General features: G+C 39.4%; 4 protein-coding genes across 8 annotated transcripts; 2 read left to right on the top strand and 2 right to left on the bottom strand.

Moving 5' to 3' along the window:
- Positions 1 to 647: 647 nt before the first annotated feature.
- Positions 648 to 2,906, bottom strand: LOC137721374 (Got1/Sft2-like vescicle transport protein family). Of its 2 annotated transcripts, none has more exons than XM_068460468.2 (6): positions 2,708 to 2,906; positions 2,543 to 2,596; positions 1,937 to 2,028; positions 1,679 to 1,796; positions 1,181 to 1,239; positions 648 to 925 (listed from the first exon to the last, which is right to left on the bottom strand). In XM_068460468.2, exons 1-6 carry the CDS (start codon positions 2,810 to 2,812, stop codon positions 847 to 849), a joined length of 507 nt encoding a protein of 168 aa, XP_068316569.2. In that variant the 5' UTR covers positions 2,813 to 2,906; the 3' UTR covers positions 648 to 846. The 2 variants fall into 2 exon arrangements, with proteins under 2 accessions (XP_068316569.2, XP_068316570.2); XM_068460469.2 differs by having other exon boundaries at positions 1,955 to 2,028.
- Positions 2,907 to 3,563: 657 nt separating this feature from the next.
- Positions 3,564 to 8,239, top strand: LOC137720295 (splicing factor SF3a60 homolog). Its single transcript, XM_068459345.2, has 12 exons — positions 3,564 to 3,907; positions 4,079 to 4,192; positions 4,485 to 4,589; positions 4,959 to 5,101; positions 5,187 to 5,283; positions 5,757 to 5,921; positions 6,407 to 6,478; positions 6,832 to 6,990; positions 7,123 to 7,200; positions 7,324 to 7,452; positions 7,616 to 7,762; positions 7,831 to 8,239. The coding sequence occupies exons 1-12, from the start codon at positions 3,734 to 3,736 to the stop codon at positions 7,975 to 7,977; spliced, it is 1,530 nt and encodes a 509-aa protein (XP_068315446.2). The 5' UTR covers positions 3,564 to 3,733; the 3' UTR covers positions 7,978 to 8,239.
- A 96-nt stretch (positions 8,240 to 8,335) lies between these two features.
- On the bottom strand, positions 8,336 to 12,616 carry ORG1 (OBP3-responsive protein 1). The gene is made up of 14 exons (XM_068459344.2): positions 12,242 to 12,616; positions 11,356 to 11,657; positions 11,215 to 11,258; positions 11,061 to 11,139; positions 10,851 to 10,967; positions 10,524 to 10,706; positions 10,347 to 10,433; positions 10,119 to 10,222; positions 9,935 to 10,022; positions 9,767 to 9,847; positions 9,600 to 9,676; positions 9,360 to 9,495; positions 9,172 to 9,234; positions 8,336 to 9,058 (listed from the first exon to the last, which is right to left on the bottom strand). Exons 2-14 carry the CDS (start codon positions 11,647 to 11,649, stop codon positions 8,405 to 8,407), a joined length of 2,007 nt encoding a protein of 668 aa, XP_068315445.2. The 5' UTR covers positions 11,650 to 11,657; positions 12,242 to 12,616; the 3' UTR covers positions 8,336 to 8,404.
- A 1,642-nt stretch (positions 12,617 to 14,258) lies between these two features.
- On the top strand, positions 14,259 to 21,124 carry LOC137720242 (LOW protein: zinc finger CCCH domain protein). 4 transcript variants are annotated; one of them, XM_088691018.1, is made up of 6 exons: positions 14,259 to 14,489; positions 14,745 to 15,411; positions 17,613 to 18,531; positions 18,708 to 20,052; positions 20,139 to 20,219; positions 20,312 to 21,124. In XM_088691018.1, exons 2-6 carry the CDS (start codon positions 14,766 to 14,768, stop codon positions 21,002 to 21,004), a joined length of 3,684 nt encoding a protein of 1,227 aa, XP_088547144.1. In that variant the 5' UTR covers positions 14,259 to 14,489; positions 14,745 to 14,765; the 3' UTR covers positions 21,005 to 21,124. The 4 variants fall into 4 exon arrangements, with proteins under 4 accessions (XP_088547144.1, XP_088547142.1, XP_068315384.2 ...); XM_088691016.1 differs by having other exon boundaries at positions 14,281 to 14,489; positions 18,678 to 20,052; XM_068459283.2 differs by lacking the exon at positions 14,259 to 14,489 and having other exon boundaries at positions 15,281 to 15,416; positions 18,678 to 20,052.
- Positions 21,125 to 27,150: the final 6,026 nt, after the last annotated feature.

Genomic DNA, 27,150 nt, shown 5'->3' with positions numbered 1-27,150 from the left:
GGGGGGTCGATTTGTTTTTCACGTGCTTTTTCTGGTGCTCAGTTCCCATCTGTCACCATATGAAATTTTTTTAGTTGTGATCGGAATACAAGTGGTACACCATGTGTTTTAATAGGAATGGTGAAAATTTTTATTTTTTAAGTTATTAACTTTTTAGCACACATATTCCGCTATTTATTTAATGACACATGATGTATTACCTCGTGTACCGATCTCAATGAAAAATCTCTCGCCAGCATACAAGCATTTTCAGGCCTCAATGATTTGGTTAAAGGAGAGGCGGCGCAGAAGAACTTGTACATTTCCAGAAGGCATTCATTGGGCCCCATAGGTTGCCGACAGTTTTGCCTTGAGAAAACCAGAGCGCATTATTGGCCCAACATTTTTTTTCTGTTGCCTGAGATGGGCTATTATATGGGCCTTTTTGGGCCAAATTATTAAATGTGGATCCCAATTTCTGGAGTTAGGATATACCTACATCCTCGGGATGCTACAGTGGCATTATGAACTAATAACACGATGTCATGTGTTTTAAGGTACTCACATGACATCACGTTATTGGTTTGAAACACTGCCACCTTCCCATCCCAGTTTCATGTAAGTCCTTCATTTTGTATGCCAAAGAGAGGGTTAAAGTAACATCAACAAGAAAAGAAGTTGAGAAAGGAATATGAAGCAAAAGAATATACAATTTAGTTGTTCCCGGAAGGGCCATAAACACAACGAAAGCAGTCAACCAGCTCACAAACGGCTCACAAAAAGACTGAACCAACAATGTTAAAAGAGATCAAACCGGATCACAAAATTTTCAAGAGTCTAACCCCGAACTGTTTTGAATTGCATGATCTAAAGCTCGGTGTCACATAAACGAATCATCAGTCCCGAAACCATTCTTCGAGCAAAAGGAATGTAACTCAGGCTGTACCTGAAACAGTTCAGCCGTATATAAGTTGTCTGGATGAACCATTAGTATCCGTATAATGTTTATAAACTAAGATGTTACAAGGTAGACAAGCCGGAAGTTTTTTTCCAGACGGGTGACATGGCACAAAGTGCAAATAATATTCGGGTACTTTGACAATGAACTCGGAAAAAGCTCAGGGTGCATACCCTTTTGCATTTTTCCACTGAAGTGGAAAATAAAATATAGTAAAATGGCGAACGTGAAAGGGGAACATACCAAATAAGGGCGCAAATCTCACATATGATTGCAATTATTGTTAAAATCTTGCTACGGATCTGCAAGATGACAAGGGGAATATCAAGATTTAAATTCAGTCCAATAGATCAATGTATTCGGAAAGATCCAATAATCATGTACTGTGATGATAAATTGACATGAGTAGTGGGCACGAGCCAGTAAGCGGAAGGCTGTGAAGACAAGAAGTTGAAAGAAAGGAAAGTTAACCTACATAACCACCTTGCTATCATTACTCAGAAACACAATATTTTAGTTTATACATATTGAAGGTGGGATTGTTGGACAATTGCGGCCAATAGGGATGAAAAAGTGTCGAATCAGGAAACGCGTGGGCTCACTTATATACAGTACAGAAGTTAGAACCATCTCCCCTTAATTACCACGACTTACTGAGAATCAGACCCCAAAAAATTTCTGAAGTTGTAGCTTTCACTCAAATTTCTCCATAATATCATAGGATAAAGATTTCATACTAACCAAGAGAGCGCAAATGAGTGCTAGAACAACACATCCAAGGTAAATAGCTGTTGCAAACACTCGAACAGTATCAAACATCATTCTCATTTGTCGTGCAGGGCCAAAGAGGAAAGCTGTACTGCCAAACAGGATTACAGGTTAGCATCTGAACGACTGTGATGAATTTTAGTCAAACTCAGTCGGAGACACGTGCACAAGAAAAAAAAGGTAATTTAAACAAGCCGGAGGAATAACAGTAGAACTAATGCCATCACAAACCGATTCATGTTGACCCACCTTCCAACTGCCAACAAATTGCCAAAGGTGAACAAAACGGCAAATTTGATGGGTTTGGCAAAGACAATCATCGACTGCCAAAGAAGCAAAAGTTGTAAGGAAATGAAGTAACAAAACATCGTAAGCAAAAGTTACTTTTCTCATAATTAAGTTGCAACTCCCCATACTTGGTTGCATTATTCTCCCAGTATTACAAAATGGAGATGGAAAGTTCCTCTCATGCATAACTAATCATACAAGAAACTGGCTTAGCTGACCAAGAAGCAGGAACGAGTTTAAAATCGCACGATTCCTGCCCATGAGTAGAACTTTCTTTCCTTATCAAGAACATTCATGTCGAAAAAGAATTTAAATTCCAATATAGTGAGTGTACATACACAATTACATATTAACTCCACCCTGAAACTCCAACAATTTCACCAAAACACGATGAATCATATGTTGAAAAAACCAATTCTTTTCCAATTTCTCTCCCATTATATATAATTCAGTACACCAACAATACACATTCAAAACAAAATTCAGCAAAATAATAAGAATAAAAGTCAAACTACATTAAATATATAGAGGGGTGAAGAATTCACATACCAGGAACATACAAAGCATCCCAGCCAAAAAACAAGCTGCAAACGCGTACATTCTCTGATCAATTCAAAAACCCACATACCCAAAAGCAACGTCAAGCTAAAAACAAAGAAATATAGCAAAAATCACACTAAAAATTGAAACTTTATTTGCTATATAAATTGGAACCTGAGTAGCAGAGAGATTAAACAAGCCCTCAGATTCTTCATCCAGTAAGCTTTCTCCTCCCTCTTCATTGTCTCCGCGGATAGATTGGTTCAGCTTCCCCCACATTTTCCCACAAATTAGCCGATCTCCCTTCTCTCTCTCTCTCTCTCTCTCTCTCTCTCTCTCTGCAAGTTTCAACGGCTTCGAGGAGCTTTACAGCCTACAGCAGAAAATAATGAGAAAATTAGGGGTTTTATTAAAAAAAAAAAAAAAAATGGGAAAATTGTTCAAAGGATAACTTGATTTTTCACTTTGTGCATTTACCACCAGAAGAAAAATTAAGGTCTGAAAATTCCACTTCCATCTAATTTTTATTCACAATTTTGCTAAATATGAGCCCACGACTTGCATATGAGCCCTATTTAAAGGTTACTCTTTCTCTCATGCATTATCAAGTGCAGTGACGTTTTTGTTCAAAAGAAATTCTCCTATTTTCGGAAATAAAATATAACATACAAACTTATTCCTTGCACAAATTTTCCATTATTTTCTGTACAAAAATTCTAAAACAAATGAACGTATGATATACAATTGATAAATTTAACAGTTGTGTTACATTTTCTATAAACTAATAAACTTATAAAACACAGGTCATAGGCTTGTGAATCGATGAAAATTGCCCCCTCAAAAAGCGCCCTCATACAAGTCACGCTCTTATATTTGACGAAACTGTAGATGATAAATGTCTGGGTGGTTAATTATAAAACTTTTCAGTTTGAAGGGTAAATTCACAGGAGTGAAGAAGTTCAGTACCATTTTTGCAAATTTCTCAAGAAAATATTCCTCTTTTTAACGGCCAGGTGGCAGGAGTAGTGTTACTTCTGCAACCGCCTTACTGTAAAACGGCCTCCCTCAAACGACGAAACGCTGTCGTTTGCGTATCACCGGTTCCTTCTCGCTCTAAAAATTTGGAGATTTTGCTTCGTCCCCACAGAGAGAGAGAGAGAGAGAGGCCCAAAGCCCTAGCTCCTCCGTTTGGCAGAGAAGATGTCGTCGACGCTGCTGGAGCAGACACGTGCAGCTCACGAGGAGGTGGAGCGGCTGGAGCGGCTGATAGTGAAGGACTTCATGAACGAGCCGCCGTCCAGCAAGGACCGCTTGTACCAGGGCCACCGCGTCCGCCAGCTGATCGACACCATCACCTCCACGACCGAAAAACTCGTACGTATTGTTCCCTTCCGTTTCTTCACTTCCTACACTCTGTGCGATTGCGACTGTACGGAATGTGTGTGGATTCTTTGGAATTTAGGTTTTTCAATTGCGGAAATTCTAGGGCTAGGGTTTTTTATTTTGACTGCGAATTGGGAGGTTTCTGTGTGTGTTTGGTTTCAGATTGAGATCTATGAAGATAAAGATAATGCGAGGAAGGACGAGATTGCGGCTCTCGGAGGCCAGACTGCCACTGGCACCAACGTTTTCAGCGCATTTTATGATAGATTGAAAGAGGTATTTCTTTCTCTTGGTTTTGTTTGTCGATTTTGTTGTATGAAGAAGTTATAATTTTGATAGTAATGGTGTTTACTACTTTGGGGATTTTTGAAGTGGGAGCTTTAATCGTTTGTCGAAATTTGTGTTTTTGCGTGTAAGAGTGTGTGTGTTGCGTACTGATTTTCCAAAATTTAGTTTGGGGAACCAAAAAATGAGAAGTCGGAGTACTTGGTAGTTTAACGATGAGTCTATCAATTAGGTGTGACTTGGAGTTTAAGTTTTTTTGGTGTAATGTTTACCATATGTGCAGATTCGTGAGTATCACCGAAAGCATCCAGTTGCTCGGGTTGTTGATGCTAATGAGGAAGAAGAAGCACTGCTTAAGGAGGAACCTCAAATCGAGTTCAGTGGAGAGGTCACTATCTCTCTCTCTCACTCTCTCTTTCCCTATCTCTGTGTTTATGTCTCTGTATCTATCTCTGTGTGTATGCATGCCTGTGCAAACTATTCTTGAAGTTACAAAGACGAGTGAACTTAGATTGATTCAGTTATTTTGCTTCCAGACAAGATGTGGAAATATCGATCAGTAAAATGCTACTTCTTTGTTGTTTGTTTGTTCCTGTTGGACAGTAACTATGTAGTTAGGCAAATAATAAAGAAATGGGTATATCTGGTTATCATCTTTGTTTATTCGGGTTATTTCGTTTGTCTTTTGACTAACATTACTTAGTTGTTACATTTATACTTCCTATCCTTTCATTAATTTGTTTAGTTCTGTTTTTAGGAAGCTTTTGGACGATACCTTGACTTGCATGAACTATACAACCAGTATATAAATTCCAAATTTGGAGAACCTATTGAGTACTCTGCTTACCTCGATACTATTTCACAACCACAAAAGATTTCTCGCAAGCTGAAGTCGTCAAGGTGAAGTGTTGTATTATTTTCTTCCGCCGTAGCTTTTAATTCATATACATGAAATTTGGGAATGATTTTGTTTTATTTTTTTCAGGCAGTATAGGGAATATATGGAAAATCTACTCGCATATCTGATATATTTTTTCCAGAGGACAGAACCTTTGCAAGATCTTGACAGGATATTTTTGAAGGTTCATATCAATACTATCTTCTTTACTTGTATTAGTGTGATGCAACAGCATCAATTTTTAGTCTTGTTTTCATAGGAAAGTGAATCAGAAATATGTATTTATCATTCTTAATAGTTTCCAGTTATGAATTTTCTTAGGTTTGAATGTAATAATTCACTAGTACTCTAGTAAATTTGCACGAAATAATGATAAACGTTGCAGTTGAGCATACCTTTGTTATATTTTAATGATTTGAAGGCTTGAATCACAATTGACCGTAGTAGTAATTCATGTTATACATGGGCCTTAACAATCTCTTTGTGTGTATGTACGTTTGTGTACATTTATGTATGTATGAAATCAATTTATCATTGTGAACTTGTGAATGCGCTATTGCAAAAACATTTAGGCATGATTCGATATAATTCCATGGTATCTCTGAATTTGGACTCTGGTTGGATTTGGAATATTGAACTATGCTATTTTTTTGGCAGGTTGAAACTGAATTTGAAGAGCAATGGGTAGATGGTAAGGTTAAAGGATGGGAAAATGAGAAGCAAGAAAATGGGCATGTTCAAGATCAACTTACTATGATCGATCTTGATTATTATAGCACGGTGGAAGAACTTATGGAAGTGGGTCCTGAAAAGCTAAAGGAGGTAAGGGTGACGTTTATGATGTAAAAAGAAAAGTTATTGGCAAAAAATTAGACCTTAAATGCACACAGCTTGAGGTAAAAAGTTACTAAATAATGATTATTAAAATCTCAAAATTAACTTGTTAATGAATAGAAATGTTTTAGTATTAGTGAGAAATAGAGAAGAAGGGAATGGGAAAAGTGGAGAGGAAATTAACTAGTTAGGGAATAGGGGTTGCCTTCTGTCTTCATTTTAGAAATTCAAAATCAATAGTTACCAGAATTACTTGCGCAGTCTTTCATATGTATTTGAAAATTCTTGTAATCAATGATGTTGTTAGATGTGTCTGGAATTAAAGAACTAGAACGAATTTAATGTCACCCAAAAAAATATAATCCAAGTTCAATTCTATGTTTAAAACACATCTTAAGCGATCTCTATATATTTCTTTCTCACAAAATAAAAAAGAAATTTTCCTTATATTCTCTCTTTAAAATATCTTCCAGGCACTAGCATCATTAGGACTGAAGACGGGTGGTACTGTTCAGCAGCGTGCAGAGAGGCTTTTCCTTACAAAGGTGGTGGTTCTGTAACTTTTTCTCCGATAAAGTGGCCTATTTGATATGTGCTTGTACATATTCTGTTCTGTAGTTTCTTAATCAGTATTCTAGGCAGTATGTCAGAATACTTGAAATGTCCTAAAATTGGTTTCTTGTTGTGATGGGGATCAATAAGACTATTAACTTAGCCAGAAATCAGGGCGCCCTAGCTTACCCAAATCATTGCACTGCATGCTGCTATGTTAATGATGTATTATTCACAAATTTGAATCCTAATGGAAACCTGTCTGATCATGTGACTTCCTTTTCACCGTTTCTGATTTAATTTCCGTTCCACGTATTACTAAAATCTCTTTGTTTATGTTACACAGGACACACCTCTGGAGAAGTTGGACAAGAAACATTTTGCCAAAGGTTCGCGTGGTGCTGAACAAAATGGGGCTGCTGCAGCTCCACAACAAGTTGACAATTTAAAAGAAATTGCTTTATTGGAGGCTAAAACGAAAAAATTATGCGACTTACTGAGTGAGGTTGGCATATGTTAACTAATTTTCTAGTCTCACATGTTTGTGTCTGTAGTCTGTTTTTAATGGCCTACTTCCATTGCTTTTGAGTTTGAATATCAGTGCACATTTACAAAAATAATCGGTGGAACTGTGCAGGCTATTGAAAGAACAAGAGACAACATTATGAAGAAACAGGCTTTGACGTATGAAGAAATTGAAGCAGAGCGTGAAGAGGTAAGAAATCACCCCCTAAAGAAATATGCTGACATCAATGAAATCATATAGTTAGTTTTCTTTGTTGATCACATTTGTGGTGGTATTGTAACAAATGCTTTGATTGGGTTTGATTCCTCACAGGAGGAGACGCAGGCCGATACTGAAAGTGACGATGATGAACAACAGATTTACAATCCACTGAAATTGCCAATGGGTTGGGATGGGAAGCCCATTCCGTACTGGCTGTATAAGCTTCATGGTCTTGGTCAGGTAAGCTAATTTTATTTTGCAGAATGATTTAATTCTTCATATGTTCTTGTTTCCCGCGTGGATGTGAATCATGCTTTACTGCCAAGGTGCCTGGGGACTATTTTACGTGTGAGATTTGCGGAATTAAAGGTCAGGTGATTGCAACTCTATCCATGCATTTCAGGAATTCAAGTGTGAGATTTGCGGGAATTACAGTTACTGGGGACGTAGAGCTTTCGAGAGACATTTTAAGGAATGGCGCCATCAGCACGGTATGCGTTGCCTTGGCATACCGAACACCAAGAACTTCAATGAGATCACATCAATTGAGGTATATTCTTTTCCGAATAATGTGCTAGCTTAGTATTTTGCAGAAGTCTAAACCATTTCACCATGCAGGAAGCTAAAGAACTCTGGAAGAGGATACAAGCACGACAAGGCGTGAACAAGTGGCGCCCGGATCTTGAAGAAGAGTACGAAGACAGAGAGGGTAACATATACAATAAGAAGACATACACCGATCTGCAGCGACAGGGACTGATTTAAAGAATGCAGCTGTTTGGTGTTATATCATTCTTTGCTTGATGTTATGTAATGATGCTGAGTGGGGTTGTGCCAACCTAGCCATAATCTCTGGGTTGCGACGCGGTTGAGAGCGGGCAGTTGAGATTGTAGGATTTTTGTAGCGAAAAGTGACGAAAAGTATAAGATCTTGATGTTATGTAGCATTTGAAAGCACATCAACCATTCTGCTGCCTCTTGAATCTGTTTGTGCATGTTCTATTTTTATGGAGTTGCTTTGCCTTTTTTTCGCTGTCTTATTATCGGGATGTTTTAGTTGGCATGAGCGTGCTTGTGTTCGCGTTAAATGTTAATGGAAAACATAGAGAAGGAATAGATGTGGTTTCTCTCTGAAGTGCTATCACTAACAAGGAGACAACTCCTTGATAATTACACTCGGAACGATTGTTATTTAACAACTTTCATCGAAACCAGACCGTGTAAATAAGAGTGCAGAACCATTTACCCCACGAAGGACGAGCAGTCTGGAGTCGACGTATGTTCCACACACGAGCTTCGACAAATCGAACATTTCAGGCGGGACTTGTATCCGAATTTCTTGAACTACATTTCCTGCACTATTGAGATTTTTACTCAATGGATCACCGAGATTCAGTGTTACTCCATCGACGCCGCTTGAAACGAGTTTGGCCACGGGCAGGCTTGATGGAGACTCCTTAAATGGGAGTGCTTTCCTCCACTTTCCACCTGATAATTTCTGAGCAAGGGCGTCGCGAGCATTAGATGGGCTGAAAGAGAGTTGTCCCGTATTCTTTTCTTCTTCCTTGAGATATAACCGTCTCCCAGCCATTAATCTAAATAAAGAGTTTACTTGCAGTTTCCCCTCTACACCAATCTTGTCATGGGGCCAGTTCTCGCCGGTCATGACTGTGAAGCCAATGTCAGAGATAAACGACAGGTTGGTGTTCAACTTCGATACTCTTGATACGGTTAGGTGTACATGGCCAATGAGGACTTGTTCAGGAGGTTGCCGAAAGGTTAAACCAATGTGCCTTCCAGTACAGTACAATAGACGCCACTTTCCTGGCAGCAATTCCAGCCAATTCTGCATGTCCAAAATATAGAAGAAAAAGAATAGAGCGAGGATAATAAGAGGCGAGAGTATGGAATGTCGTCAAGCCAAGCGAGAGACACATGAAAGAACACATAGTTCACTACCTTTGGCCTTGAATGAGGATTTAGCATCTCCATTAACTCGATGAAGTGAGATAGCCTGCTACGCTGAAACATAAAATTACAGAGTCAGTAAATTTCACAAGCACATTCACAAATTATGACGACATGTCAGTAAGACTCAGTGACTCATATGAAAGAAGTTCATATATGATGGAAAAGAAACCATATACCTGAGGCTGGCCGTAAATGTATTCTTCTGAGATTCGCATTGCAGTTGAGCCAAGTCCCCATCTGATAATATCGATGGATGGGACTACCCGCCACCGAGGTCCACATAGAAATGGGTGCGTAAGAGAATCTAAGCAACTGTGAAGGATTTGAAAAGGATTATTGTATTTGGAGTTAGTTCTCTCCATAAGAACACTTCACTTGAAGAGTAGATCCCTGCTTCACATATGAACGTTGCATACCTTACTCTTTTAGAAGGTTTTGTTGCTAGCAACAAGGATAAAAGGTTCCACCCAGCACCCCAATTCCTATCGAGTATCTGCAAGTAAGATAATAAACAAAAACGCTTCACCAAAATGGGAAGGGGTCTTGAATTCACAATAAGTTGCACTGATGGCACCGTACTTACTTGCAGTCCAGCGTTTCCAGATGAGGAATTTCTATGGAGTATTTGCAATAAAAATTCACGCAAGCATGAAGGGTCATTTCCCTGAATTTGCACAATTGATAAAAATAGGCATTAGAATAAACAAATCCATCAACCAAAGACCAAAGTTAGGAAAATTTTGCATTTCACCTTTGTGAGAAATGATTTGAACTTTGTAAATATAACAGGATCCATAAGTTCCTGCATCACCATTTTTGCCATCATGAATCCAAGACATCTGCGCAACACGTATGGAACAAAATAAGTATTCAGATCCTGCGGAGAAATCAACGCGAAACTTTTTACAAATATCTCTGTCATCTCCAAACTGTACCTCATGTCAAATGCAATCATCATTTGTCGCCTATCCAAGTTATTATCCATAGTTCCATCCGGACGATCCTCATAAAAGTCAGCAGCACTACCTAATATTCCTACCTGATAGGAGAGAAATTCATTACACATAAAAAAGATACATAAATAGGAGGTAACTGTTCTTATCAGATTCCATATCATAGTTCACGTCACTCATGTCAGTATCTATAAAAAATCTGGAGCTCACTTTAATGTGTCTATCCACTGGACTTATGTGCACATTCTCCAGCCTCAATTCCGTGTGGGCAAGTCCATGGCTGTGCAAGTAGTTCACCTGAGTTGAAATAAGCATTTGAAATACCACAATCCATCATTTTCTTGACCGAAAATACTAGGCACTCATTACTAAAGAAATCATACATACTCCAATTAAGAGATCTCTCATCAATATTCTAGTCATTCGTAGTTGCCGAGAAACTGCAGATCCTCCAACTGTGTCATCTCCCACTTTTCTAACAGATTCCTTGTCCAATGCAAGAGTAGCCTCCAAGGTTGGGAGCCAATCCGATTGTTGTAGCCAATGTCTTAAAGAAAAACTACCATGATACTGCAACAAAAAAAAATATTAATCAGTTCTCTCTGTGTTAGTAGATCAGATGATCAAATGATTCAGAGAAGAAAGTTTTCAGGTATACTTTGTTCAACCCACATGCTATCTAAGTAGAATTCATGATACAACAAAGGGACCTACCCCATGGACCAGAGTGAATGAGGAACGACCACTACTTGTAGCTGAAGAGATGTAACCATGCACTTGCATTGAATAAGAATGGTACATGAGTCTACGACGAGCTAACTTCTTTAACACCTGATGACATCAATGATTCAATAGTAAAGAATTAGAATCGAAAAAGACGAAACCTTACATAACAAAGTATAACAATTTAACGCGTCCACAGACCTCTATTGCTCGTCTACCCCTACGCTGAGCTCGAACACTAGTAAGACGTCGAAGTACAACTTGTGTATTATACAAAGGGCTGCAATTTCATAATACGAGTCATCAAGATTGATCTTGCAGAAAAATGTCATTATCAAACCAAAAGTAAACTTACCTATCAGTATCCTTCACTATAGCTTCAAAAACCACTTCGCCTGCCTACAGAAAAAAAAGCTCGGATCATTTAGACAACAACGAAATCAACGGATCACAGGTATAACATTAGCGCATGCATAAAAGTACAACAGCTTCATACCCGACCACCAAGGCCAACACTAACAAGGTCAAGAATCTTGAAATCGGAGATCTTGAACCTTATGACATGCCCTGATTCTTCTTCCACAGGAACAGACAAGTCACTCGGAGCATTCTCCTCCATTTTCAGTGATGAACAACGGACTCCCAAACACAGTCTCCTCTTCCAATCCGATGTCTTTCCAATGGTCCGCATAAGGCTCGGTCTGATCAGTCTTGTCGACAAGTTTCCACCAACACAAACTACTTCAAAACTTTCAAAACTTGGACTCAAGCCAACCCCACATAGCGCCATTGATCGAGCTTAAAACGCCACGTAACAAAAAAGAAGATGATATCAGTTTCTGAAACTTCTCAATTAAGAAGCATGTTGGAACACAACCTTTAATCAATAAACTTCTATGATCAAGCACTTCATACCGTTCCGGTTTAATCAATTAGTTCCATAATCCAACTCAATTAGGTCCGAATTATTCATTTCCAGCATTACTTTTCTTTCCCGTTCAATTTTCTCACCAGCCAAACAAAACAAGTTCCAACACAATTCTTCCTCAATCAATCATAAAAACTGAAGAATTAGAAAGAAAACAAATCGAAAAGAACATAGCTTTCACATTTTTCAATTCCAGCTCCCCAAAAGAAACAACAAAAAAGAAATGCAATTTTCGAAAACTAATTCAGCTCCAATTAAACTAAACAGTCTTTTTTTTGTTGATTAAGTCTGAAATCTTGGCAGTTATTGTGAATTATGTTAAAGTCCGGAAAACTATTGAATCGAAACCAAAATTTCCAACAATTCGATGCATTTTCTCGGCAACCAAACACTCAAAAGCTACAAAATTTAAGAGGGAAATTCATAAAAAGGAGCGGAATTTCGCAGCACTTACCGGAAAAATATTGAAAAAGGAGGACACGGCTAGTTACTGAGGAATGAAACTGAAAGGGAGAGGAAGGGAGTGTATGTATATATGTATGTATAGGTGTACGTATAGATTGCGAGCTTGAGGAGGTAAGCGGTGCGCACGTGGTGGAGGAGAGTTGCGTGTGCGAGAGACTGGGCGAAGCGTTTCGCCATGGGTTTGTCGCACGTCTGCGTCCCGCCCCTCCAAATATCTTGTGGCTTTCTTCTTTCTTTGATCGGGGCCGTTCGTTAATGAGTGCCAATCATGAAACGACGGTTCTGATTTGGTTGAATTTAATCGGCGTTGGAATCTAAGTTTAAGCAGATGAGGACAACCTCGATGTTAGTTTTTTGTTCTGTTAGTGAAGTTATAATATGATTAATTTTTAAAGGTAGCAAGACCTAAAGTAATACAAATTATACCAGAAAGGTTCGACCTCCGTTTGATTACGACGTTTGAAATTTCTCAAAACGGTCAATATTTTCATGAAAGTATCGAAAAAATGGAAGAAAAATATGAGGAGATAGAGTCTAAACTTAACAAGATTTTGGAGAAACTCTTAAATTTCCGTCAAAATCTTATATTTTCGAGTTTAGGCATATCAGTTGAATATTGACCAACTGCCGTATGTTCGCACGATAGAAGGGTAATCCTTTATGTTATGAGTCAATATTGTAGGCTTTTTTATTTTCTTTACTAGGTCCATTTTCTCTAAGCACAAGTACTATTAAAGCCCTCCTCAGGGGTACTACTACCAGTAAAAACTCTTGATAATAAAACGTAAGAAAGTTTTACGTTTGATGGAATCCCGTCCTTACTTTTAGAGATAAAAAAGCGATTATCTTGCAGTGCTTTCTAGTAAACTCTGAAAGTACTTTACTTTTGTAAGGATGTTTTCACAAATTTACATATTGATATTGCCAACACTACCGATATTTTAAATATTGGTGAATGTGAGGCAGATTTGAACTCGGCCAGTGAATGAGTGTGTCCAACTAAAATTTGTCACACTTGGGTTTGGCATGCTGAGTTTGCTGGTTGATTTAAAAAGGGATGGGGTTTAGGGCTTTCCATCTTGGGCTTTTATAGGCAGACCCACACCCTGGCCCAGCCCAGCTGTGCACAAAAAATGTTCAAAACTCAAATGCCAACTTCAAGTTTCGAACTTGGGACTTGAGAAGGCAGCTGTAAATATTTTTTTTTTAATTTCACCACTTTTTTTTTCTTTTCTTTTAAAAATTATGGCCTTCTTTGTTGCTGGTATGTCAAGCATTTTAGGACACAACTTATTTGACAGACATTCACAGTCACACGCATTAATATTTATTTAAAATTTATATCTTAATGAGCATCTTGTATTTCATAAAAATTAGTGGCAATATAATCCTTAGCAAGCATGGATGATAAACAAATTTCTTTTTCAAAAATTTTAAATCGATTTTAGAGGCTAAATTTTTATTACTTTTGTCTATATGGGTTTTTTTTTTTTTGGGTAATACTTTAATTTCAATGAACTATTTATCGAGTCACCTGTTAAGAATTTGTTAACGAGTTGAGTCGTTATTAAGTCAAGCGTTAAAAACCTGACAAGATATCGTTTGTATTAGGCATGATAATTTTTTGAACGACCCGTTAACTCAATGCGAAATGACGTTATCTAATCACCTATTAATAATCCGTTAAAATAACGAATTTAACACGACACGATTTATTAAAATAACAAGTAAAATACAAAAACAACACAAACACGACCCATATACAGGCCTACCGATGAGTTATTTACAACTTGGAAGGAAAAAGACCCCATCAAAAAGAAAAAACTCAAAAGGAAAAGATAAGTATTATTTTATTTTATTTTACTTTTTTCAGGTAAGGAAACTATGGAATCAGAGGAATCCCGATCGGAATCGAAATAAACGGAAAATGGGAAGGGCAATCGCGTCAGATAAAAAACACAAAAACTGTCCACCAAGTCGTCTCTGAGTCTCATTTACTCTCTCCAAATCCGATAAACCAACAAGAAACAGAAGCCTCGCCTCTCTCTCTCTCTCTCTCTCTCCTCTCTCTCTCTCTCTTCATCTTTTTAATATCACGTGTTTTTCCACATTTATCCCCAGCCGACGCCCACTCCCTCTCTGTCTCAGCCGTAATTTTCACCATTTTCGATCCCAATCTCATACCTTCTATACACCGGCGATCCGCCCTCTCCGCCGCCGCCCGCTCTTTCCTTCCGGTTAGGTTTTTTTATTTTATTTTCTGGGCTTGGTTTAACCCTTTAAGAATTAGGGTTTCCAAATTTGCACATTGGATTGGAGCACTCGGTTTCGTTACAATTAGGGTGTCAATCTCCAATCTGAACACTGGATCTATCTCGGCGATTGAATCTGGGATATCCGCTATTCGGTTTGGGATTTCAATTTTTCGTTAGGGTTTTTTGAAATTTTGAATTTTGTTGAGATTTTGATACTATTTGAGGATTCAAAATTAGGGTTTTGAGTGCTTCGCAGTGATGACGAGGAGTTCAAGGCACAAATCAAGCAAGCATAGCTCGAGGGATACCAGGGAGTATTCGGATTCGGAGAAAGATTCGAGCTTAAAGGATCGAAGGGGCAAGGAAGAGAGTGGTGTAGTTAGGGTTTCAAAGGATTCAAGTTCGAGTGAGAAGCGGAAGCTTGATTTAAAGGATGGGAAGGACTCGGGTGGCGGCTCCGGGAATGGGGACTATTCGGTGGATTTAGTATCGACTAAGCGGCGCAAGGAGAGGCTTGATGATGGAGGGAGTGATAGGTGGAATGGAGGCGATGATGATCACCGAAGAAGCAGTGAGGGGTCGAAGAAGTCGTTGAAGGCATCAGGGGAGTCCAAGAGTAAGAAAAGAGATGAGAGTGTGGAATTGTATGCAGAGGGTGGCGAAGTGAAGAAGAATTCTAGTAGTAGTGGAAAGGGTGAAGGGAGGCATAGGGATAAGGATAAGGAGTCAATTCGAAAGGAGGGCAAGGAAGGTGGTGGAGCAGAGAGGGAGAAGGAAAGGGACAGGGAAAAGGAGAGGGACAGGGAGAGAGAAAGGGAAAAGAAAGGTAAAGATGGGAGAACCGAGCGATTGGTCAGTAGCGACGAACAACGTGTCACTGCAAAGCAAGTCAATGAAAAAACTGGTAAGGTAACTGATTGGGTTGTTTGTTATTTTGTAGTTTATACGTCTATATGGATTCTTTTCCAGCAGTGTGTTACTTACTATGACTAGTTTACTGTATAGTCATATGCTTACAGTTTTACTCACCCTCCCCCACTTTTCCGGTCAAGAGAATGTTGATAATTTCAAAGATCGTAAGCACTTAGTTTACTTCATTGTAGTTTACTGTGATTTAGTGTGATGAATTACAATATAGTACACCATTATGGTGTAACTGATCCATCTTTGTTTGATTGTAGTACTATATTTCTGAGTAACTGTCATATCATACAATACAGATTGCTGACTCTGATAGGGAATCCCTTTTCAGAAAAGCAAACCAAATTGGAAACAGCTTATGAAGAATTTGTTAGAGGCATATCTAGTCGCTTAGAATTAAAATTCTCTTTCTATCCATCTATGTAGTGATTTCCGCGTGTCATTGTAATGTGATTCTTTTCATCGTTTACCTTGATAGAATATTTATACGCTTTTCACAAATAAATTTTGGTGGAAATTGAACTCTGATGGGGGTTAGAGATTTAGATAAGAGGAATAAATTTTTTGGAGCATGCCGTATTTGATCGGCAAGATTTTTTAGCACAATTTGAAGGGAAACTATATTTGAGTTCATTGAAGTCAGATTCATGACTTTTGAAAGGGGATCCATCTTGGTAAAATTTGGATTTTGTTATATTACATAACGTAGGTGGGAGTGGTACTAAATGAAAGTTTTTACATAGATCTTAATGCTTCATTTTGCAGTTGGTGGATAGATCTTACTCTGTTGAATAGATATATAGATTGAACTCGATATACAGATTGAACTGGAGTGATGATGTAAAAGGGGTTGCTATTATGGCTTTTTGTAACATCTCATATCTATTGGATGCTGCAGTCTGCCTTAATCGTGGGACCTACTGCTGTCTTTGTATATTAGTAATTATGTTCCTTGTCATTATTAGTTTTGTAGTCACTTAAAGACGTTGGGCTCACTATGTTAATTTTTCCTTTACCATTATGCTCCATTTGACTTTCTATTCCCAAATTTACGCTGGATGCAACATCTGGGGAAATGATCCATGTGACTGCTTGAGGTTTAGTGGGATTGCCTGACCTTATAGTTGCCATATTCTCATTGGTCTACTTGACATGGCCGTTTCACCTCCAGATTTTGCAGGGGTGATCCTATCAAGTCTGTGCAGTTAACCTCTCTTCTATCACCTTCTGAATTTTTTTTAACGCCCATATGTGAATCGAGGGGGGATCGAAACGTACTCTTGAGAAGTTTGGAGGTGTAGCTGTTTTCTTTAATTTTCCCTAATTCTGGAGTGATTATGATTTTCATCTTTATGACACTTTGGTTGCTTGTTGATTATCTTATCGGTTGTTTGCCCTTGGGGAAGATGTGGATGTTTTGAGCCAGGTTTGCATTTCTCATATTTGTAGGTTTTATGAGTTGTCATTGTATTACTTGTGTAGTTGAATATTGTCTTTCCCATGTCAGTCATTAAAATCTCTTAATCATGTTTATTGATTCAGTTTCTTAATTGCTCTTTTCCACATCTTTTGTTATTTTAATTGTTTTTTCTTAAAATGTTTATTAGCGCAAGGGCTTATCCTGTTGGCTGTTTTAATAATTGTTATAATCATTAACTGATTTTCATTTTAGTTAACATTCAGTATTTGTTTGGAATGGAACTAGATGTATGAAGGCACCAATTATGTGTGTCAATTGCTGGATTAATTGCTAAGATATGAATTATTTCTGTTAATGAAGAGGCAAAGAGATCAGATCATTAACTGATTTTCATTTTTTTTTTTCCTGCATGATTCTTCAGTAAGACACAGTAAAGGCCATTGGAATATATATTTTGCTTCATGCAAAATATAATTAATGTGTTGGACCAATAAAAATTTGTATGTGTCGTTTACCCTATGCCAAATGACGTATGTTGTTTTGAGGTATGTAAAAAATATTTAGTGGTACGTAACATGTGTGACCAAAAGCTAAAAAGGCTACCAAATGACTTATCTGGCTTCAACATAATCTTTAGGGGGCATGTAGTATTAATGAGTTGACAATATTCTATAGTATGTAGATGACTTTGCTAAAACTAAACTTTATGTTCGCAGTTTTATTTTGGAGTGCAATTCTATGTCTTATTTCATGTGGTTTTGCAGATTTTAATGCATGGGATGAATTGGAAAGTCCTAACTCAGAGAACCAGATTGAGAGACGAATGAGGAAAAGGAGAGATGATTTTGGTGATGGGGATAAGCATCAAGATGATGTGGAAGACATCAATGACGGGCTATTATCTTATAGGGATGATTCTGGCAGGGATAGCAGGCATAAAGATGAGAAGCGGAAGGATGAGAGATACAGAGAAAAACATCGGGAAGATGTGGATAAGGACAATAAACACCGAGATGACAAGCAAAGAGATGAGCACCCTCCAAAAGATTATGCTAGCAGCAAGTCTGATGAGAAGCATTTAAGGGATGAAAAGGATTTGATAGAAATCCAACAGAAGAGATCCAAGATTCAAGATGGTGAACGCAAAGTAGATCATGATCGCGATCGCGATCGCAATAGGGACCGTGACTCATATCATGTCCGTGATCGCGATCGCGACCGCTACCATGATCGTGAACGCGAACATGGGTGGGATCATGGTCGTGACCGTGATTATGATCGTGATTGGGATTGGGACCGTGAGCGGGAGCGGGAGCGAGATGGGGACCGCGAGCGAGACCGCAATCATGACCGTGATAGAGATGGTGATCGAGATCGCGATAGGGATTATGACCGGGACTATGACGGGTCACATATTGATGATCGCAGCACGAGATACAAAGATAGTAGCAGGGGAAAGAAAAGATCTCCGGATGATCGTGATGATGGTTGTGATAAATCCAGAGGCATGAAGGCTCGGTACTCTGACTTGGAAAAAAAGTCATCCAGTGGTGATAGAGTTGAGTCAGATGCTAATAAGGGAAGATCTCAGTCGCGGCAAGCTTATGTAGACACTAAATTGAGTGTCAATAAACGCAGGACTTCCCTCGTTTCTAATTCACATGGTGGCATAGATGAGTACAGGTACCCCTCTCTCTCTCTCTCTCTAGTTCTGTGTGCAATAGTTTCATGGTTGGAAAGGAAATACTGTGATTGTGTTTAACCCTTTCATTTTTTGATGCATTTTTGTATTGTATGCTAATATGTCATCATTTTTTTCCTGGTCCAAGGTATCTAAATTCAGAAGATTTGAAATATAGGGATTCTGGAGTAGAGCATAGGTCCAAAGCAATGCCTCCCAAAGATGGTTCTGGTCCCACTGGAGTTTCAGAAAGAGGTTCCAAGTACAGATCCATGGAGAAACCCAATAAAATGGATGATGGCCATTTAGGCGAGCTGTCAAATGACAAGTCTTCCAGTTCCAAGGCTTCACCCCTGCCCTTGATGGAAAGGTCTCCTTCATCATCAAGTATTGACCGCAGGTACGTGAACAGAACTGGTGTCAGACGGAGTCTTGACATTGAAGAAACAGGTCGAAGAAGCAGCGCTTCCGTGGACAACAGAGATTTCTCTAATACTGAGGATAGACTGGGTCGGGACCTACTGTCAGAGAAGCCTTTGGCAGATGAGTCATCCCCACCTGATTCGTCAACTAATAATAGAAGTAATCAGAGTAATTTATCTTCTTTGTATCCCCCTCACCCCAATTTTAGGGTCGGAGTTGACAGCCCTTTTATTGGTTCAATGGAAGAAGAAGGTAGAGGTAACTCCAATGCACGTTACAGGAGGGGTAGTGATCCCAATTTGGTTCGAGGGCATGGTAATGCATGGAGGGGTGTCCCAAGCTGGAATTCACCAGTTCCAAATGGCTTCATGCATTTCCAACATGGGGCACCTCACGGTGGTTTTCAAGGGATGCTACCACAGTTTCCAGCTCCACCAATTTTTGGTGTTAGACCTTCAATGGATATTAACCACTCTGGGATGCCTTATCATATGCCTGACGCTGAGAGATTTTCCAATCACTTGCGGCCACTTGGGTGGCAGAATATGATGGATGGTTCAGGTCCTTCTCACTTGCATCTATGGGATGGGAGTAATGGTGCCTTTAGGGATGAGACTCACATGTATGGGGGTGCCGAATGGGATCAAAGCAGGCATCCAATGAATGCTCGCGGATGGGAATCTGGTGGTGAGACATGGAAAGTACATAACAATGATGTGAAAAGGGACTTGCCTTCCCCACCACAGAAAGATGATTATCTTGTGCAGGCTGCCATGGATGATGCTGTGGCTGGGAAGACAGGTCAGATGTCTCTCCATGAGGATAACCTGGATCTTGGAGTTTCTAAAACCGTTGAAAGAAGGTCCACTGTGACCTCTCCTTTAAAGGAGCCTATGCCTAAAAGTAGTCACGAGAAGTCACCTGGCCGCTCTAAATTTCAGAGTGATGATGTCCTCTCATTAAGTCATTATTATCTTTCCAAGCTTGACATTTCATCAGAACTTGCTCATCCCGAGGTGTATAGCCAGTGTATGAGCATACTGGATGGTGAACGAAGTGCAACTGTTGATGAAGATGCTACTACACATACAATTTTGGAGGTGCAGATTCTTTCCAAAACTTAGTTTAGAGCGTTTTGATTTTAGAACCTAGTCTTACTAATTGCATCTTCCTCCTAATGTCACAGGGTGTAAGAGCAGGATTGAAATCGTCCAGAACCTTATTAAGTTCCTCACTTTTTCCTCCTTTGAAAGATTTTGTCTTTCAGGTATACTTGAATTTATTGCTTACATAATTGCAGGTACAAATCTTTATGTATTTGCATCCTAGTTGACTGACATTTTATTTTCTGACTTGCAGAAAGCGATGAATCTTTACAAGAAGCAGAGGATGGAAACTATAGGATTGCCAATTATTGCTGGAGGAGCATTGGATATTATTTTAGCATCTGATCCGGAGAATATGGAATCAAAAGACCGTTGTGGTGTGGAGAAAGTAGAGGGAGTAGTCCTGACTTCTGATGCAGAAATGGAAGGTGCTCCTGTCTTGACTTCTGATGTAGGAATGGCAGATGCTCCTCTTGGCACTGCATTGGGTGATGGTGCTGAGAACCTGGAGGTACCAGTTTCATCTCCGGATCACGAGGTGCAGAACGACACATGCGACCCTTCTCCTATTTTGGAAATGGCAGCTGGAGATAATGGTGGAAGCAAAGCAGGAGATCCCCAAACAATTCCAAATGCGGTTGAAATAGAATCCTCGGAGCAGGTGAAATTGGATGTTGGCGATGCAAATGGTCTCTCATCACCTGGTATCGAGTCTCTTGCTACCACCACTTTACCTGCAGCTGCTAACGACAATGTGATTAGCAAGACTAGAGATGATAATCCAATTGATCAGGCTTCTACCGAAGGCGCGGCTGATGCAGTAACTGGTCCTTTAATAATACCCGAGGGTTCCCAAAAGGCTTGTGGGGCTTTGATGCCGGGGTCTAATGAGTCTGATTCGGTAATTTTAAGTCGGATACATCATTCTCCTGAAAGTACACATTGAACAGTTTCTTCTCTATCCATGTTTTTCTTCGGTTCCTTTTATTGCATTTCAGTTAATCATGCTCATCTTATTTTCTGTGGCTGCTCATTTCAGCAAGGAAATAAAATCAAAATTTCGGTTTTCGGCTCCTTGAGCTTTGCCCGTAGTCTTGTTTTCTTCCAGCCCTTGACCTTGTTGCGTTTCGTTTTACCGTTCATTGTCTTGCATTGTCGCCATTTTCTTCGACGTCGATAATTTGTTGCTTGAATTTCTTGCATGGTGTGTTTTCTGCTTCTACCTGGCTTTTGTATACTCCACACACACACACGTGCAGTAACTTTTCGAGTTTGTGTTTCTTAGGACGTTGTGTAAAATTCGTTAAATGTCTTTAGATGTACAAATGAACATGATTTGGAGTGTGTTACAAGGAACATGACCAATTCGCCATCTGGAGATAGAAAATTAACCAAAAAAGCCAACTGCCAATCCAGTCAGTAACGGTAAAATATAACATCCGGCAAACATATAGAGTTCTGATGTAGTCATCTGCTCCGCCTTCGTTTTCATACTTGTCGAGAGCCCCAGCTTCATCGGGCATGGACTTGAGGATCACATAAGCTTTGTCGTCCTGATAATCGCGGAGCCTGACAAGAACGATATCATCTGCTGCAATCCAAACCTTCTTGTGCATCGTACTGCGGATGTGACAAAGTCGCTTCTTCCCAGCAATGCGCATGGCTTCACACCGGCCATTACCAAACATTCGGAGCACTTGGGCATACTCCTGTCCATCTTTCTTAAAGAAAAGCTCACCTTTTCGTCACCAGCCTCGTGCTTGCCTCTCTTCCTGTTCTTTCCTCTCTTACCCTTGTTCCTCGGCATGATTACTAGCTCTGTTTCTCTGCTTTGCGAAGGGGCGAAACTTGCAGGTGGATATTCGATGGAGGAGCACAATACAAGCAATAACGAGCAATAAATCCTAATAAACTTAAAGCGAAAACTAAAGCAAACCCTAAACGTATACAACAACAACAATATAGTCTTTTCCCACTAAGTGGGATCGTCCATATGAATCCTAGAACGCCATTGCACTTGTGTCATGTTTTTCGTTAGATCCAAGTACTCTTAAGTCTTTTTTTAGAGTCACTTCCTGGGTCTTCCTGGGTCTTCCTCTACCCCTTGGGCTTTGAACCTCTGTTCCGTGATCGCATCTTCTAACCAAAGTGTCAATAGGCCTTCGTTTCACACGTCCAAACCATCGTAACCGATTTTCTCTCATCTTTTCCTTAATTTCTGCTACTCCTAGTTTACCTCGGATATCCTCATTCATAATCTTATCCTTTCTCGTGTGCCCACACATTCAACGAAGCATTTTCATCCCCGCTACACCCATTTTGTGTACGTGTTGATGCTTCACCGCCCAACATTCTGTGCCATAAAGCACTGCTAGACTTATTGCCGTCCTATAAATTTTTCCCTTGAGCTTCAGTGGCATACGATGGTCACACAACATGCCGGATGCACACTTCCACTTGAGCCTCCGTTTGCACTGAACTTGTACTCCATATACTCTATCTTTAACCGACTTAGGCAAAGACTTCTGCATTTACTCCTTCCTGAGTTTCGTCTATCAACACCATATCATTTGTGACAAGCATACACCAAAGAATATCATCTTGAATATGTCCGGTTAACGTATACGAGCAATAAATCCTAATAAACTTGAGGGGCAAGCAATCCTAATCCTTGACCAACAAGAAAACAAATATCAATAATAACAACGAACACCCACAAAGTTTCTCTTCTTTTGGGGTAAAAAAAAGCAATATAGTTTTGGGTCATCCTTGTTAACATCGGTAAATCGAAGCTTCATACTTTCCTCTTCTTTTGGCCAAGCAGTTTGTTTCCTGCATAGAAATAAAATAGTTGTCTTGGAAATGCTAAGCTTGTGCAATTTGGGACACAGACGAATATAAGTACCCTATAAGTATGTTACAAATACAATACTGCATTGCATTCTTCTCCAATCTCCCAAGGGGAAGAGCACAAACAAGAAGACAACGAAGACGTTGTTGAGATGGAGTTCACTGAAGAAGACTTTGATGCCTCACAGAACAGGATGATTGCCTTGCTTGAGGTCGCTAGGCTCGCTACCGAGGACCTGGTACAGGAGGAGCTTATGAAGCAAAAGAGGAAGATCAAGAAGCCTATGCTGATAGATTGGGCGGCCAAGAAAAAAAGGTCGTCGAATATTTCTTTCAAAAGAAACTGGGAGATGGTAGATGATCCTGGTGATGTTGATTGCACGCCAGTGGAACTCAAGATGCAGAAGATGTCGTTGAAGAACAATACCAAGAAAGGCGCGGACACGATGAATATCGCTTTGAAGAAGAAAGAAACGATTAGTCCTTCTGCGCCTCTTGGGTATCATAACTTGCCTGAAGAATTCAAGAGAGAAATTGAGAGGTTGGGCGGGACTAAAGTGGAGTTGGTGATAGAGAAACAATTCACCAAGACTGATCTAAGTTCGGGAAATAGGATGTCAATGCCTCTAAACCAAATCGTTTCAATTAGTTTTTTGGAAGACGAAGATATGGAGATGCTTGAGAACGGCGAGACAATGACGGTTCGGTTGATAGACCCTGGTCTTGTACAAGGAGATATCAACTTGCGGCGGTTGGAAATGGGAAAAAACCTGATATATGCTTTGAGGACTCAATGGGGGGATGTTGCTCGGAAAAACAAACTCAAAGCAGCCGATCTCGTTCAAGTTTGGTCGTTTCGGGTTAATCGAGCGCTTCACTTAGCCCTAGTTTTGGCTAAGAGCAGCAGTGTTGAAGGGGATCATCAGGAGAGTGATGGTGGTGGTGATAGCGAGTGTCAGAGTAGTATTGTTGATGGCGGGAGTAGTAACAGTGGCGGTAGCGAAGCGGAGCAGAGATCATGGAAGAATGGAACAGGTGGTGACAACTACGGGATAATTAAAGGCTTTTAGTTATACTTTTTTCAAACTTTTGGATTAGGATTTTAAGTTTGACTTCCTGGATCAAAACATGTTTGTAATCATTCAGTTTCCATTCAAGAAGCATCTTAATTTTTTATGAATAAATGATTTTGTTTGGATCCAAAATTACACAATCGGTCCGAATGATCGAGGCTATTGAGTGAATGAAGTTCTAAGCCATTAGGTGTCTGAGTCAGGATAATTTTAGTTATTGTTAAGGAATAATGTTGTGATTTTTATCATAATAATTATCTCTTAATAATATATTGAATTATCTAGAGCATAGTTGGGTGATAAAGTCATGGTGATCTGATATGATGCCGTGTGAATTAATACTAGTGCAATCTCGTGGATAGATGGCTTGATTATCATGAATGAAGTTAGGAGTATGGCAGATTATCTTCCAAGCATTTATACAAATACAATGGAGATAAAGATGAGATCGTATTATCATTGGAATTTGATCAAAGTTAGCTGGCTTAGATAAAGATGATCTGATAACCATTGTTGATTGGTCAACAAGGTGGAGGAAATTGGGTTACTCATCCAGCAGGGGGTAACTTGCCTAGATAATTAGCCAATAAAGGTGCTGTTTATTTTATGAACCCATGCATGTGGAAATATGGGATAAAAGATGGCATATGCCATTTTATCCCGTTGTGATTTCACCTGATGGCGCGGTAATTGAGATTGGGATAAAAGATGGTTGTGATTTAATCAAAGATGGTTGGATGTTCACGGCTTGGATTCTACAACACGTCTAAGAGTTTAAGTTGCAATTGAATTCTACAAATACCATCAGGTTTTGAGCAGAGACTTCACTATAAATACAAGAGGTTGTGCAACATGGAAATGACCTCCAATTCAACACACAACTGCCCAGCGCAATACCTCTCAAACATCTTGAGATTTTTTTTATTTTCTTTCTTTTGCCGACACATCAGCACTGTGAAGGCAACCGGCGAACATCTTCAGTTTGGATAAACAGCACTGTTGCCGTAGAATCAGCCGTTCCTGAAGCACCTTCAGTTTGAATAAACAGCACTGCGTCGAGACCGACTGGTTATCTATCCAAGTCTCGGTCGACAAGGATTTTCAAATCCTTATTGGCATATGTCATCTTATTAGCCTTCTCGGCGAAGTGAGGTGTTACCAGGTTACTACATTCGGCACCCGGAGAGCCGAATTTGATAGTGAACTTCGCAGAATTAGTAGCCTTGTCTTCAGGCTTTAGAACCCAGAGACCGAGAGCATTCCTTCCTCGGTCGCAGTCGCAAGATAAAGAAGTCAACAACGTGCTCAACGCGACATCAACGAATTGTACTCCTCGGCCGAGCTCGGCCGACGAGTTGGCACTCCCCGCATTCAACCGAAGGACGTAGTTAGCTTATTAGTTACTTGGCATGCGCGCCACGTAAGCTTTGTAATTTTTAGGATCAACAGATTTATCGTTATTTTATCACTTATTTCATAATTAAGTTTCCTACATTTTTTAATTTTTATTTCTTCAAGCTTCAAAATCAATAGAACACAAAAAATCTATCGCAAATATCATGCGTAAATTATAACTTACGGGTTTTCATTTAATTTAAAGAAACAAAAAATAATCATCGTGAATATTGGCTTGCATGTTGAGAAAGAAGCACTAGTAGAAATCTGGTCAAGGCTTGATCATCTATGACGACTTTTTCCTCAAAGGCCACAAAAGAGCCACAGACTCCATGTCAGTGAAGTAGGAGAGTAGCTGATCATTTAGAGTGAGGATCTTCACTAGATCCTTTTGTGAGGATTCTCATCGATTTCTTTTTGTGAGGATCTCAGATATCCTTAAATCACATCTTTTTATCGTACATCATGCAGTTAAAAATCATTGTAAATTTTTTTATTTAAAATTGAATATAAACAATACCTGACGAAAACTAACTGCACGATGTACGATGAACATATGTGATTGGAGGATCCGACGAGGATCCTCTCTCAATTATTTAGGCCCCAGATAACGGTATATGTGGCCCTGTGGGACAATGTGACGCCCACATAATTTTTACTAGCTAGTGCTTGTGCTAGAAAATATTTTATCACGAGAAGTTTATTCAATGTTGAGAATGACATAACAATGGATATTATGATTTAAAAAAATAATTCCCAAGACTGATTGAAAAACATGAGTATAGTTCACATTTTTTACAAAAATGTCTTTTGAGTTTGAAAGTTTTAAGCCATTTGGAAGAAGTGTTCATACCATTCTTAGTCTCATAAGTATTTTTCTTCTAGTAAGTAATATGGCGTCGCATGTCATTGCTGCCTTTGTTGCTATGGAGAATTGTAATTGTCCAGGAAGTGGAAGTCCAGACATCTCCGAAATAGTTGCACGAATTAAAGAGTATCAATTCTTTCCTTGTCTTTGTGGGCAAGCAGTTTGTTTCCTATTTAGATACGGATTTTTTTAGAAATTCCAAGTTCGATTAGTGTTATATTACCAGCGTTTCAGCAATTACAGTACCTAGTTTTGGAAGGATTCCTAAACCTGTGCGGGTTTAATTTCCTGAAACCCTAAGATTCCTATACTTGAAGGGCACGCTTTTAGTCGATCAGTAATTCCTAATCACACACTGATCAGTGCCGTAAAAACCTTATAAAATCTCAGTAACCCCCTGCAGGGTTAACCAGAACAATACATTTATATTTGTTCTAAGCTCTGTGCCATACTTTGCTTACCTCGTATCTTCTTCAATCTCTCGAAGAAGAAAAGGAAGAAGATAACATGGCGCGGTTATTAAGTGAGAAATACTTCGATAGCTTGACGGAGTGGCCTCAGAACTTTACCAAATTCGACTGGTTGGTTACAATTGCTGGGGTTGAAGTTGAGATGCATACGCAGGAGGAGAAACTGATGGACCGAAAGAGAGAAACTTTGATGAAAGAGAAGGCTCTCAAGAAGCCGATGCTAGTCGAGCCGCCCAAGAAACAAAGGTCGCCCCCTATCGATTCTACAGGAACAGATTATTCGTTGAAAAGAAAATGGGCTAGCAATAGCATAGATGATCATCGTGCGCCGAAGATACAAAGGTCGCTCGGCGGACCGAAATTTTTTTCCCAAAGCATGTATGGTGGTGGTGATGATCCTGGTAGGGGTGACGTGGGATGCAAGAAACAAAATGTG

Source organism: Pyrus communis, chromosome 1, assembly GCF_041283825.1.
Source record: "Pyrus communis isolate YQ-2024b chromosome 1, ASM4128382v1, whole genome shotgun sequence".
In the NCBI taxonomy this organism is placed as follows: Eukaryota; Viridiplantae; Streptophyta; class Magnoliopsida; order Rosales; family Rosaceae; genus Pyrus; species Pyrus communis.
Note: the sequence above shows the minus strand (reverse complement) of the source record. Positions and strands in the feature narration are given on the sequence as shown.

Bases quoted from the DNA above. Each gene is read 5' to 3' on its own strand.
- LOC137721374 (XM_068460468.2), bottom strand. From the start codon at position 2,812: ATGTGGGGGAAGCTGAACCAATCTATCCGCGGAGACAATGAAGAGGGA. The intron at 2,597-2,707 runs GTTCCAATTTAT...TGAATTGATCAG, and splicing joins TTAATCTCTCTGCTACTCAG to AGAATGTACGCGTTTGCAGC. The intron at 1,240-1,678 runs GTTAGTATGAAA...GTCATCTTGCAG, and splicing joins CACTCATTTGCGCTCTCTTG to ATCCGTAGCAAGATTTTAAC.
- LOC137720295 (XM_068459345.2), top strand. From the start codon at position 3,734: ATGTCGTCGACGCTGCTGGAGCAGACACGTGCAGCTCACGAGGAGGTG. The intron at 5,102-5,186 runs GTGAAGTGTTGT...TATTTTTTTCAG, and splicing joins CGCAAGCTGAAGTCGTCAAG to GCAGTATAGGGAATATATGG. The intron at 7,201-7,323 runs GTAAGAAATCAC...GATTCCTCACAG, and splicing joins TTGAAGCAGAGCGTGAAGAG to GAGGAGACGCAGGCCGATAC.
- ORG1 (XM_068459344.2), bottom strand. From the start codon at position 11,649: ATGGCGCTATGTGGGGTTGGCTTGAGTCCAAGTTTTGAAAGTTTTGAA. The intron at 11,140-11,214 runs GTAAGTTTACTT...ATGAAATTGCAG, and splicing joins ATAGTGAAGGATACTGATAG to CCCTTTGTATAATACACAAG. The intron at 10,434-10,523 runs GTATGTATGATT...ATTTCAACTCAG, and splicing joins TGAGAGATCTCTTAATTGGA to GTGAACTACTTGCACAGCCA.
- LOC137720242 (XM_088691016.1), top strand. From the start codon at position 14,766: ATGACGAGGAGTTCAAGGCACAAATCAAGCAAGCATAGCTCGAGGGAT. The intron at 15,412-17,612 runs GTAAGGTAACTG...GTGGTTTTGCAG, and splicing joins GCAAGTCAATGAAAAAACTG to ATTTTAATGCATGGGATGAA. The intron at 20,220-20,311 runs GTATACTTGAAT...TCTGACTTGCAG, and splicing joins TGAAAGATTTTGTCTTTCAG to AAAGCGATGAATCTTTACAA.